General features: G+C 27.9%; 1 protein-coding gene, 1 long non-coding RNA gene and 1 pseudogene across 3 annotated transcripts in view; 2 read left to right on the top strand and 1 right to left on the bottom strand.

Annotated features, from left to right (window-relative positions):
- LOC136089095 (uncharacterized) overlaps window positions 1-1,275 on the top strand; it is a 5,786-nt gene extending 4,511 nt beyond the window's left edge. For both annotated transcript variants that reach the window (XR_010642797.1, XR_010642796.1), the window contains one exon: window positions 784-1,275. This is a non-coding gene — a long non-coding RNA (uncharacterized LOC136089095). The remainder of the gene's footprint in view (window positions 1-783) is intronic.
- Window positions 1,276-7,946: 6,671 nt separating this feature from the next.
- On the bottom strand, window positions 7,947-8,354 carry LOC136087931 (protein FAM200C-like). The gene has a single exon (XM_065811559.1). It carries the CDS (start codon window positions 8,352-8,354, stop codon window positions 7,947-7,949), a length of 408 nt encoding a protein of 135 aa, XP_065667631.1.
- A 3,880-nt stretch (window positions 8,355-12,234) lies between these two features.
- On the top strand, window positions 12,235-13,509 carry LOC136087930 (piggyBac transposable element-derived protein 4-like; annotated as a pseudogene).
- Window positions 13,510-14,814: the final 1,305 nt, after the last annotated feature.

Below are 14,814 nucleotides of genomic sequence, written 5' to 3'. Positions count from 1 at the left end.
ATATTTTACATTTGATTGAAAATATAGTCCATTTTTTATTTATTTTTTGATCCTTTAATGTGTTTTTTTATCTTCAAGGGGAGCAAAAATTGTTTCAAATAACGGAAATTTTGAACAACTGCAGGTTCGAATAACTGCATTTCTGCATAACAGCATTTGCATGAGTTTGTTAAAGAAAATTTACAGGAAATAAAAATTGCTTTGAATAAGCAGAAAATTTTAATAAATGCCATTTCGAATAACCGGGAGTTTACTATATAATAAATAAATAAATATGTATATATATATATATAAATATTTATATATATATATATATATATATATATATAATTTATATATATATATAATTTATACATATATATATATAATTTATATATATGTAATTTATTTATCTATATATTTTATATATAATAATAATAATCCATTTATTTAACCATAAAATATGAAAATTTACAATAATATTTATAAACTCACATAAATAAGGTTAGGTGTCACTCATATAGTTAAAAACTAGTCAATGGAGTGATACCTGAGCCTATAATTATAAATTATATATATAAATAAGTTATATATATATATATATATATATATATATATATATATATATATATATATATATATATATATATATATATATATGTATATATATATATATATATATGTATATATATATATATATTTTTATTTTTAAAATTTAATAATAATTATACTAATTTAATAACATTTTTTTTTTTACATTTGCTTTCAGACTACTAATGGTACAAGTTTTGCTTTTTGATTTAGATTCTGTATCTCAATGATATGGCCTATCGATACGATATCCTGTTAATTGTATTTTTATATATTGCATAAATATATATGCAAACACTCACACACATAAATTTTAAAGAAAATATTTATATTTTTATATATATATCTATAAATTGCATATGTTAAGCTTTTTTATATTTATCATTGTATATTACTGTTTGTATTAAAAATTGATTTTGGAAATATTGCTAGGGCAGAGTTCAACTTACAATTTAGTTTTATTTGCCAATTCAATATATATTATAGCCACGTTTAATTACGTTTAATAATATTTTGCGATATTTTATACAGCGCATTTAAGCGTTGATTCAACGTTATATTTCAACCTCCACTCGACGTCTTTGAGTCACGTTAAATTGACGTTTTACTAACAACGTTACAAATCCTTGCAAAATAGACTGCTTTAACAGCGTTTATGCAACGCTTTTTAGGTAACGTTTTTTCAACGCTAAGTTGCGACGTTTATTCAACGCTTATTATGTAACGCTTTTTCAACGTTTAGTTGCGACGCTTTTGTAACGTCATTTAGTGACGTTGTTTCAACGTTACGCAATAACATTTAATCAACGTCTATTAAACAACGTTACATATCTTTGCAAAATCGATTACTTTGTCAACGTTTCCGCAACATCTTTTGCGACCGGTTTTCAACGTTGATTCAACGTTGTCATGTTTGCTGGGTTAGCATTGATTTTTGAAAACTTTGTTTGCGATCTGAGTTTGAGCATTTTCTTGTATTTCAAAATTTTAATACAGGAACTGAACTAAAAAAATAATTTTAAATAAAATTTAATTAAAACTTCATAGTAAAAAAATCGACAACAATGATCACTGAAGGCTTTATTTTACAAATGATCGGTGATATATTTTAATTTTATTATGGTAACTGTTATAATATAGCGTTAACGATACTTAATAGCTTAATAAGTGATAAACGCGAAAAACTACTTCTTAATCCGATTCCGATTCGACTATTTAAAAAATATTTTGCGCCATGACAAGAATAAAATTCGTTCTACCATAATTCCCATCATCCGCAGTTGATGGCCATATGTAATAAATTCAACCAAGGCCATATGTAATAAATTCTTTTATTTATTTTTTTTTACCATTCTTAACTAAATTTATATTCATTGATAATTTTTTCACATTAAAAAAAAATACATACAACACCCCCTCCCCCATGAAAGACCACTTCGGGATGGCCCTGAGTATAACTGATAACGTAAAAAGTATCAAAAATGAAATAAATTTAGCTCAGCAACTCAAACTTTTTATTGAACAATCAGTCAATGAAATAAAACTTGACCATCAGGAAATTGAAACAAACCTTGTTCAAAAGGAAACGGTTGTTTTTGCATATAGCGAAGCTAGGTCCTAGATTTACTTTTCCAAGCTCTTCAAACAAGTCCTCCTACATACGTAGAAGCTGAGAGTACTTGTTCTAGTCTTTGACATTTTAAGCTTATTATCATATTAGTTTTAATGCAAAAAAGTAAAAAAAAAAAATTTAATTTACTTTTTTAAATGGTAAAAAATTAAATGGTAAAAAATGGTAAAAAAAAGTATCAGTAAAATACATTAGGTAAAAAAAGGTCTAAGTACTTTTTTTAATAAGTTTAATATATTGAACACCAAAAAAACCCTGAACACCAAAAAAACCCTGCAGAAAGTAAAAAAAAGTACTATTTCAAAACCCATAACTAAAGGAAACTAAAAAAAAAACATTGTATTAATAAAAAATCAAAAAGTTTACAATTTAATTTTTTGCATTTATGTTCTTATACTTAAATAAAACTGATTTGCAAAAAATTACGTTTAATTAGTTTCTTTACAGTAAATCGTGAGCTGGAAAACCTTAATGAATGGTTTAAATCAAAAAAACTCTCTTTTAATATCAGTAAAACTAAGTACATTTTATTTCATCACCAATCAAAATCTGATGACTTGCCTCTGCAACTTCCTAATAATAAATAACAATATAGTAAACAGAGTTTCATCACTTAAAATCTTAGGAACAATGTTTGATGAACATTTTAATTGGTAATAGATTTATACTACTCATTAATCCAAAGCTACATAAACTTTTATAATATTGCTTGGGCAAGTACTTGCTCTTCAACATTAAAAAATATATATATTAGACAAAAACAAGCCAGTAGAAATATGTTATGTGCATAAATACGCCCACTCCAAGCCGTTAGTCCGGGAAATTAAAGCTCTTAATGACTATGAGTTAAACCTATTCCAAAACTTGTTATTCATGTTTAAATATCAAAATAACATGCTTCCAAAATCCTTTAATAAGCGATTTCTAAAAATTAAGAAGTACTAATGTTGACCATGGTTCAGCAGTCAATTGTTCCGCGTAAAAGATTTTGAAGAACTATCTGAAACTTTGAATGACTACCCAAAAGCTCTCCACTGCTTAAAAACCCACTGAAAAACAGATGACTCTCCAATCAACATTGGCCAACGCAACCAGTGCTGCGAGTGTGTCATCAAAGTTATGCAAGAATGGCACGACTCCTGCCGCAACAAGGACAACCTCCCACTGAGTTTCATCTACTATAATGACATTATCGTGAATATTTGACTTCCTTGTGCGTTTGATAATCCTATATAATGTTATATGCACGTGACTTTACAGCTTGTTTTCAATTTTGTATCTGCTTACAGTGACTTCAAAAATTTGGCCGAAAAGCTAATAAATAAAATTCTTAAAATCATTTTGTGCGTGGGGTTTTTTATCAAAACGCCTTGAATGTAATATTTTATTTAATCTTAAATGAAAGTTCATCAAATTATGATACAGGAAAACAAGGTTGTATAAAAGTCATTACCCTAATATATATATATATATATATATATATATATATATATATATATATATATATATATATATATATATATATATATATATATATATATATATATATATATATATATATATATATATAAATCATCCAGCTAATAAACTTGTTAATATTTAACAACTATTTTAATCCAAGTGTATAAATATCCAAGTGTATATATATATATAAATCCATAGTTATAAATAGCTATAAAAGTTATAAATATACATAAAGTACTGGTCAAATTTATAGCACGATTTTACATGACAATCTTAAAATAAGATTGTCATGTAAAATTTTTGTATACATTAATCATATTGTTGAGAGGTACTGTATTTTAAAATGTGTTTACGTTAGTCATATAAAATGTGCAGATAAAATTAAAATTTTGTTCATTATTTATCTTAGAAATAAACAATTTTACAAACATATACAAAAAATGTTGGTCAAGTTTAAAGCTCACTCATATTCACATGTAATTTTGACAGTCTGTAGGATTAAATGGATTGACGCATTGTTGTGCATGATATTTTATTTATCTACTAGCGTCATAGTTAATTGTTTAAAATAGCATATCTTATAATTTTTCGAAGTTGTTTCAGTAATTTTAAAATTAAAACATAATATATGCAATGGGTTGCAAAGCATTGAGCTCTGAGCGGCGACAACTTGTATAAAACTTACTTCAGCAGCAATTTAATATTGCTGATATTACTAAACGTGCTAAAACTTTGAAAATTTGTCTAAAATATTGCTGATAAATTAAATTAACCGATGAAAAATTGACCAGGTCAAAGACGTTTTAGATACACTAATTCTACAAATACCGCTATATAGTGACACTTGCTAAAAAAAGTTGCAAAAGATTAAACCATTAGTGAAATAACAGTTTGTTAGAAAAAAGGTTGCAAAGTTGCACACAAAAATGACGTTATTGGGTCATTTCGGTAGAGTTCAACAATTTTCCATCTAAGTTGGCGGCACTATGTCACAAATTTTGCTCTTTTTTTAAAATTAAGTTAATAATAATAAAACATAAAAAATCTGAAAGTTTCAATGTATTTGCATTATCTTTTACTAAATTATAGGCATTAAAAGATTTTTTGGCATTTTAATACGTTTATCACTTTTTTCTGTAATATAATAAACTCACATTTTTTTATTAACTAAATAAATGTAACTTAGCCTAAATAAAAAACAAGGTGCAGCTTATTTATTTGATTTCAGAAAAAAAAAATCAGCACACAAAAGTGGATCAATTTTCATTAAATTGAAAAAAGTACTACTTTTTTACCATTGTAACTTTTTTCTGATGTTTAATAAACTATATATACTTTTAGAACTATAATCCCTACCCTAAAAGTAGAACTAAAATTGAAAAAATTTTCATTTATTGTTTAACAGAAAAAGTATATACATGGTTAAAAATTGCCAATGATAAAAATCGACAAATTTGGGGCTTAATTAAATTAGTCAGTAAAATTTTCTGATAATGCCAATCTAAAAATGACAGCAAATAATAATCGTATATAGTATATTATTTAGCAAAGAAAAGCTTTTATTCATTCAGTGAAATGTAAAAATGACAGGCCATTATATATTTGACATAATCTTATAATTTAGCACGCTAATCTCCACCATAATTAGTTTTTAAAATTATTTTTACATAAACTGTTATTTCAATAAATCATTTTTATTTAACAAATCAATACAAAAGTAAGTGATGCCATGCATACATTAATTAGAATCAAAAAATATAAAATTGGCTATTGTTTGTGGTTTTAGGGTGCAATTTCGGCTTCCCCAGATTTTCTTGAACTGATGTCACAGGTTCCAATAACAGAAATCATGCTGAAAAGTAAATTTATATATGAAAATAAAGATTAGACAGTAAACCAATCTTCTTCAATATAAAATTATGTATGTCTTAGATTATTAAATATAAAATGACTGTACATGTTAAGATATGACTGAATATCTGCTTAAATTCATAAATTAATACATTGCACTTAATGTTTTATTTAAAAAATGATCAGCAACTAAACTAGTCAAAGTCATGATGATTATTGACGATTGTAAATAGTTTACTAATAATTTATTTCTCATACTTTATCGGGATATATATTGCCTCACCTTATGTCAGTCAATGTGTTGGATACAAAAGGAGATATTTTCCCATACTTTGGTTTTTCTGAAATTTCAAAAAGGAACAAATTACAAAAATGTATGCTACCTGTTTATTGTTATTGCTATTATTTCTAGACGAATCTGAAATTAAAAATTATATTTGTTTATTACTCTATCATTTTTACTATTTATTTTTCATACTTTTTCATTCATTACTATTTTTTAATTATTTATTTTTTATCGTTTATTTTTTTATTTCAGAATTATTTTTTTATTTGAACAAATATTCATGATATGTTTGAAGTTGAACTTTAACAATGTTAGAGATTAAAAATAAAATACAGTTAGTGAGTGTAAAGTACTTACTCTATTCCTTTAATCTTATCAATACAACAGTTCATAATTCTTTCAGCATTATTAAGAAGGTGTCCCTGGAGTGATAACTTAGAAAACACTCTTTTCAAAGTACCTCCAATACCATTGCATAAATTTTTGCCATGGCTTGTGGCAAAAAATTTCCAGGAGGCTTCTACACCAAAACCGTGTTTGTGGTTTGCAAGATTCACTAAGTTGTATCTAAAATTGTAGAAATGTATGCAGTACAACTTTACTGAGGTTGTTCATAAGCCTTTTATTATAGGTATTATAAATTACTCACCGATTTTTGTATTGTGCAGCTGATCCATCACTGAAATAATCAATTTATTTAAATGCTAAAATCAGTGATTTGACTTTTGGTAATAGTTCTTTAAGGAATGAGTGAACAGCAACATGGTTATGATCCATGGAGTTTGACAGTATGCAGTAAAATTTTGATGTTAAGTCATTAGTCGCGTTGAAGTAGGCAACAAATGGATGTAATGTCACTTGAGTGGCTGAGAAGTATGCTGCTTGTATGGAATTTTGATAAATAATAAAGCGTTTTTAACATAATAACATTTTACAACAGGGGTGGGCAACCTTTCTAAGCTTGGGGGCCACATGACCCTTAAAAAAATGTTTGGGGGCCGCACTAATAAATATGCAAATTTGGTGTATAGTACTCGTACTAATGTTATATTTCTTAAAGCATCTTGTATCACAATATTTCTTAACGTATGTATCACAATATTTCTTAATGTATCATGTATCCCAAAAGTTATCAATGACTTTTCTGATTCTGTTTCTTTTGAACCAGAACTTGATTATTTGGCTATATCTTCGTAGTTTTAAACTTTATTTGGTCTTCCAGATGCTCATCGGTCAACTGTGACCTTAAACAAGACTTGATAAATGTCATGTGTGAAAACGAAGATTCACAGCAGTAGGTTGTACCATAGCAGCTCAGAAGACGCCTGGCAATTTGACGGAGTTTTGAAGACTCAATTGCAGTTTTCCAAATTTCCAATGGATCCTTCTTGTTGTCAAAGAGAGATTTTAGGATACTGTCATCAGAAAGCTCAATCAATTCCATCTGTAAATATTCTGGAGTTGTTGAAATTTCAACAAGATGAGGCTAAAAAGCTAGTTTCAGTGTTTCATTATGTTCTTCGAAGTCTTTAAACCTGTCATTAAATTCTGCAATCAAAGAATCCAGGACTGTTTTATATCTTGATATTTATTTTCCAACCTTTTCTCATTTTTTTGTTCAAGAATAATTTTTGTGGGCTCTGGGAAATGTTCTGTTAATAAACTTGACTTAGAAATAACATCTTTGAGAAAAAAAAGTTTTTTCTTGAATGCCTAAATCTGTTGCCACATTTCATAGATTGATTTAGTTTTACCTTGCAATGAACTATTCAGCATGTTATGCTTTGCCATCAGATCGCAGAGGAATGCAGCATCTCTACAAAATTTTGGATTAGAAAGCTCACGGATCTCCTTTTGACTTGTAAAAAACTCCTCAATTTGTTTTGGAAGCTCAAGCAATTTTTGCAGTACTAACCCTTGTGACAGCCAACGAACTTTGGAATAGTAAGGAAGATCCACAGAATATGTTTCCTAATCACATTGCAGAAGGTTTTGAAACTGTCGATGGCGTGAAGAATTCGCCCGTATATAATTTACAATCCCTATAACTTTTTTTAATGTGTCATCCAAAGTAGCAGCTTTTGCACAAAGACTTTGCTGATGGAGAATACAATGAAATGTAATCAGACAATCTGGATCAGGCAATTATTTTTTCAGGAAAGCAATGAACCCTTCATTTTTTCCACGCATTGAAAGAGCTCCATCAGAACAAATTCTGACTAGATTTTTCAACTGAAGTTGAGCCAGACAAATTTTTTCTTTGAAAGCTGCAAATATATCACAGCCTTGTGTTTTTCCTTTTAGTGTTGCTAAAGCAAACAACTCTTCATAACTTTTGAAGTCTACAGTTATAACCCGAATAAATAACAGAAGTTGGGCAGAATCAGTCACATGAGTGGACTCATCTAAAGCAATTAAATAATATGCGTCCTCTATTTGACATATTGAGATTAATTGCTCAGAACTATTTGTAGCAAGCTCATGCTGACGGTCCTTAATTGTTCGCCGAGAAAGCGGAAGCTGCTTATACTTATCCACTTTGTCTGGATCCATAAATGACACTGCTTCAATGAGGCAAGCCTTCAAGGTTTCAATATCACTTTATGGTTTCCTCCTTCGCCAAGAATGACAGCAATTTATATGTTGCTTCAGTTGCTCTATTTCCATGTTCTTGAACAATTGAAAATGTCTGCTTTTGTTTGCTCTTTTGAGACTTTAGTTTTTCTAATGCATTATTGATCCTTATAAATGTTTTCATAATGTCTCTTTGCAGTAGCATTCTTCAAAGTAGCAATTGTGAGGTCACACAACAAGCAAAGCATTTTATCCTTGGTTGGAATCATAAAGTAATCTTCCTCCCATTTTTCATTAAAAGACCAATTTTCCTCTTGCACTGTTCTTGCTTTTTTAGGTAGAACTGACATTTTGACACTAATTGAAAAACTAGACATAAATATAAAACCATGATATACATTATAATACAAAAACTTACAGTCCATTGATTTCTACTGTCACAAAAAAAAAATCCGTACGGTGTTTTTATTTATTCATTTTGTTTTGTTTTGTTGTTATTTTTGTCAATCAATTACTACTGTACCAGCTTTGCCAAGTTAAACAATTTCTTTCCTTAATTAACACTAGCATTCATACACTTTACTATAACTAAAATGTAAAAATAAAGTAATTTTTTAAATTTCATTTTTTTCTCTAAAATATTAAAAAAAAAATTTAAGTTCTTAATTTTACATTTCGGGGCCGCACAAAGAATGTCTGGGGGCCGCAGGTTCCCCACCCCTGTTTTACAACATTCCTGCTAATTGTCTCCTTCGTTGTTTTTCAATGAATGAACGAAGTTAGAGTATTTTAATATTTAACTAGTTTTCATAAAAAAAGTAACATTCAAAAAACAATTTTTTTTTGTAATTATAATTAATTTGGTGATTCTTAATAATACTCAAGTTAAATTTGATCATTTTTTTAATACTTTGCTTATTTTAGATTTTAATAGAATGCCTTTTTTGAATAGTTGTTTCGCTGAAGAATTTTTTGAGCAGGTTGCAAATAAACATTAATATTATTTTTTATAGATTTATATTTACGAAAGTAATAACAAATATTATTCAAGAAAAAATAATTTTATAAAGCTTGAGTTTTGCATGCCTTTTTTTATATTTTTTCTTAATTGACCGAAGTTACATGGTGACCGAACTTCAACGATTTTACGGTATCTGCTTTCTAATAATAATATTTTACAGACTAAGATTACATTTTACTTATTATATTGAATTTTTTAAAAGTTGTATAAGAAAAAGTACATTGCCCATATTCTAACAACTGTGCAATCACAATCAATTTAAAATAATTATTTTCCATATTTAAATAAAAAAATGCAATATTTGATTTCCAAATTACGTATAAAGATAATGTAGAAGTTATTGTACTAAATAAATTTGTTTTAGAAAATCAATATCTTCTATACCCTGGAACACTTGGAGAAGTAAAAAACAGTTGTAAGTTATTAAGTATTCTATTTAGACTTCAGAGCCTACAAAACCCACATTTGTTCATGTTTTTAATTTTAATAAAAACTGCATTTTGTGTTTGATTACTTTAGTCTTATATGTGTTACATATGACTGTTAGTTGGTTCCTGTATTGTTAGTTATATTCAAAACACCTCAGTTGTGCCTACTAGTTTTTTTGTATAATGACAGAAATAATAGTTAAACACCAGTGCATGATGAAAAGGACGTAAATACACAATTTAGTTCTACGAGATATACAAATTTGTGAAACTTGTATTTCCTGTATAGTCTTCAACAATGCTAAAGAGTCAAGACTCTTGAGTATTAGTCTTAGTCTTGAGTAGTTATTAATAAAAGTTAAATAAAAAATAAATGTAATCATTTTTCTTTCTTTAAACTATAGATTTAGGAGGGTGTTGGTCTATGCATCATTGTTGGTTAGGAACTGTCATAAAACAATACTAATTTTGCATGATATAACTCGGTGCAGAAAGTTAAAAGTTTTTCTCGATCTAAAAATAAATTATACTGGTAATAAAGCTAAAGAAAGATACTCCAAACAATTTCGTGTAGCAGTTGAAAAATTAAAAAAGCCATTTTAAGATACTTTAGCATATGCTAATAATTAACTTTTAGTTGTTAGGATATGCTAATAAATAAAACTATTAAGTACTTAAAAAAATTTTAATTAATAAAATAATATATGTTATACAATGTAATGTTATATAACATATGTTATATGTTATATAATATTACATTATATAACATGTAATATATTATATGTTATATAATGTAATATATAATATATAATATATACCACAATAAATTGCTTATAAAAGACTATTCCATACGATCTCAAATGACCATACGACAAAAAGATCTTATAAGATTATTTTGAAATTATTCCGACCCTATTAAATTCTACTCATATTTTTGCGATAGAATATTCTACCTCTACGCAAAAATATGAGTGGAATTTAGTAGGGTCGGAATAACTACAAATTAATCTTATAAGATCTTACAAATCTTACTAAGAATTCATATTATAACTTGAAAATCTTACTATGAAATGATGATATAATTTACAAATCTTATTAAAATCTTACATTTCTTACAAATCTTACTAAGAAATCGCACGTAAAGTTACAAATCTTAATAAGATCTTATTAGTTTTCTTGCATGTCTTGCAAGCCTTACTAACCTTATTAGGGTTCTTAATAAGAAATCTTAATAAGATTTGTAAGAAGCGTCGCTCTGGGTATATAATAACTATAAAGTTTATTGCTGTAAAAAATTCGAAAAGTTTCCAGAAATTTTGAGAGAAATTTCCCGGAAGATTTCAACCCTATTTCCAATATACTTCCAGATTGTCCAAAGGTTATTTTAAATTAAGTTACAAAATATATGAGCGTTTACGATTCCGCCGACAAAAAAATGCCAAACCTTTGCCCAAGTATGATTAACCTCTAATAATACATAAACATTTGAAGATATGCATCCATACACATGTATCTATGCATCATTATTATTATTTTTATAATTTTTTTTTTTAATTCTTGTTTTTTATATGAATTGTTATTGACTTTTTTATTTTTATTTTTTCTTCAATATTTTTGTAATTTTTTGTTTTGTTTTTGTTTTGTTACAAAACTTAATTTAATATTTAATAGTTCTTAATACAATGCTATTAATTGAAATAAAAATAAAATTCGGTAAAAAATATGTCTATCGTATGAATAAAATTAATCACGGATAGGAGACCACATGGTCTTTACATTACTTTTACATTCCGAATTTAAATTACTTTTAAAGCATATACATTTTGTAATACAGTTGTATTACGAGCTGTATACACGTTACAATAATACAGTTGTATACACGTAATACAGTTGCATACACGTAATACAGTTGTATACACGTAATACAGTTATATACACGTAATACAGTTGTATACACGTTACAAGCGGGGCGGGTAAAAATACCTGCTTTGTGGACTGCTGTCTATTAGCGGGTCGGGTATTTTTACCCGTTTGAATGAATTTACTTTAAAAGCGGCACAAAGTAATTTTACTCGATTGGTTTACATATGAAACTGATAAGACTAGCTCGTACTTTTTCGTTTAGACTCTTCAGACTCTTCAACGTAATTTCTTTAACATTTGTTTACATAATAAAGATAACGAAAAAATCATCAGTTTTGTTATGTTATTGTTTACATTCCGATTGCTCATAATTTATATGCATAGACTAAGCAATCTCTTATCGTTTTCTCTTTTATATAAACATTCATTAATTAAGGAATGTTAAACGGATATTTTAAAAATATTTCAGACAGTTTTGATTGAGCTTTTGACGATCGAACATCTTTTTTTAAATATTTTTTTATTACAAAAATTTTTGTCGCAAAAAATGGATTCTGATAATGGTAGTGACAGTGAAGTTTACGCAGACAATTTATCGCAAATTGCAAATGATGCCGATATTGCAGAAGTTGAAAGCGAGTGTGAAAGTGATGAGGACTTTTTTCATCCTAGAAGACGTAGGACTTTACCCATACCGCCAAGCGATTCTTAAGAAAGTGAGAATGAAGAAGTGGAGTGGTCAGAATATGACAATCCTCCAATTATAGAACAGTTTTTAGGACAAAGTGGCGTTGTTGTGATACCAAGTGATTCAAAAAGTGTAGCTGAAGTTGTTCAACTTTTTATAGGAGATGATTTATTCGATTACAAGGCCAAAGAAACTAATCGTTACCATCAACAAAATATTGACAGGTTTAAGGACAGCGCAAAAAGTATAAAATGGAAAGACGTTTCTTCTGTAAAATTAAAAAAAATGTTGGCATTACTTCTTCTTATGGGCAAAGTTCGCAAAGATACTAGGGATGAATATTGGTCAACAGAAAGAGCAATTGCAACCCCAATTTTTGCGGAAGTAATGAGTCGTGATCGTTTTTGCCAAATATGGTATTCTTGGCATTTTTCCAACAATTCAAACAATCAAAATGAAAGAGACCGGCTTAAAAAAATTTGTCCAATTATAGAGTATTTCTTACCCAAATTTGAGAATGTTTATAAGCCGCAACGATAATTATCATTAGACGAAAGTATTATGCCGTGGCGAGGTCGATTATTATTCAAAGTGTACAACGCATCTACAACCCACAAATATGGGCTGCTCATACGAATGGTCTGTGAAGCAAAGAGTGGATATATTTGCAATTTCAAAATATATGCTGGTGATGGCAGTCGTCTTCAAGAGACAGCTCTGCAACTTTTGCAGCCATACGAAAACTTGTGGCACCATGTCTACATGGACAATTACTATAATAGTGTCGAAACAAGCAATGTCTTGTTGCAACACAAATTTCGAAGCTGCGGTACGATACGCAAGAATAGTGGCCTTCCTGAATGCCTAAAAAATGCAAATTTAAAAAAAGACGAAACCATGTTCCGTCGCCGAAAAGACATTCTATTGCATAGCTGGCAATCAAAAAGACCCGTAAGAATGATAACAACAAATCATTCCGCAAGTATTGTCGAAAGCGCAAATGTTGACTGGAATACCAAGCAGAAAATTTGGAAGCCGATATGTGTTGTCGATTACAATAAGTATATGAAAGGTGTCGACCGCGCTGACCAATACTTGTCATATTACTCAATCGTAAGGCGTACAAAAAAATAGAGAAAGAGGACAGTCATATTCATGCTAAATGGCGCTCTATTTAATGCATTCAGAGTACTCAAAACTTTAAATAACAACTCAAAAAAAAGTTATAAAAACTTTCTACTCGATGTTGCCGAAGATTGGATAAGTAAAGCTGTTGATAATTCGGATGATCCAGTACCAAGTACGTCTGCATCTACACTCACAAGAAGAGATTTACCACACAGACTATTGGATGCCAAAAAACATAAAATTGTGAAAATAGTTACAATTAGTGGCCTAAAAAAGCACCCTCAAAAACAATTGCGGGTCTGTGCTACGCATAAAAAAAAAAGTTTAACGTGCTTTATGTGCGAGTTTTGCAAAGTGCCTCTTCATTAGGGAGAATGTTTTTTTAAGTACCACACAGTACAAAAATATTAGTTTTAAATAAGTTAATTAGTTTTAAAAACAATTTTTAGAAATTAATTACTTTATATAAATTGTAAATATTTTTAAACAATATATTATATTATTATAAAAAAAGTATATAAGTATATTTTCAATTGAAAAAATTATTTCTTTGTTCTTTCGAACAAATAATAATTTCACTCATAAAAAAAATCAAAGTTTTTTAAAACTACTTGGTTCCTTAAAAAAATTCTACGAAAAAAAATGCAAGATTACCAAAGTTTTTTTGGAAAACTTGTTGCTTAATAAAATTATCGTTTCTTAAAGAATATATATATATATATATATATATATATATATATATATATATATATATATATATATATATATATATATATATGTATATATATTTAAAGAATATAAATTAAGAAAGGAAGGTAAAGATAAGTTGGCTTTACATTTTACATATAAAACGAAGAGTATTAAAAACATTTAATTGATATATTAAGAATATTCATTCTAAATAAGAGAGGCTTTGAGTAAGACGATTTTCAAAATTTATAAGACGTGCAATATGCTTTTGTTGACAAAAAAGAGACTTCAATTTTTTTTTATTGGTACTACCCCAAGCAATTTTAGCATAATTAATATGACAGAGAGTAATGTAGTTGAGTTAATAAATGTTTATTTAAAACGCTTCTTGCTTTATATAAAACCCCAATACTTTTTGCAATCTTGCTGCGTAAGCGTTTGACGTGAATCTTCCGCGATAGATATTTATCTGTAATAATACTTAGAAATTTTGGAGACCTTACTTTTATTTATTTAAATGTTATCAATAAAAGAATACCACATCACTTGGAAGTAAATTTTTTTTGATAACTTGGATGGAAGAGTGTCTATTTAATTTTATCAATATTGAATGAAAGTTTA

The sequence above is a fragment of the Hydra vulgaris genome, chromosome 12 (assembly GCF_038396675.1).
Source record: "Hydra vulgaris chromosome 12, alternate assembly HydraT2T_AEP".
Lineage (NCBI taxonomy): Eukaryota > Metazoa > Cnidaria > Hydrozoa > Anthoathecata > Hydridae > Hydra > Hydra vulgaris.
The sequence above is the reverse complement of the archived record's forward strand: the minus strand, read 5'-3'. Positions and strand labels throughout refer to the sequence as shown.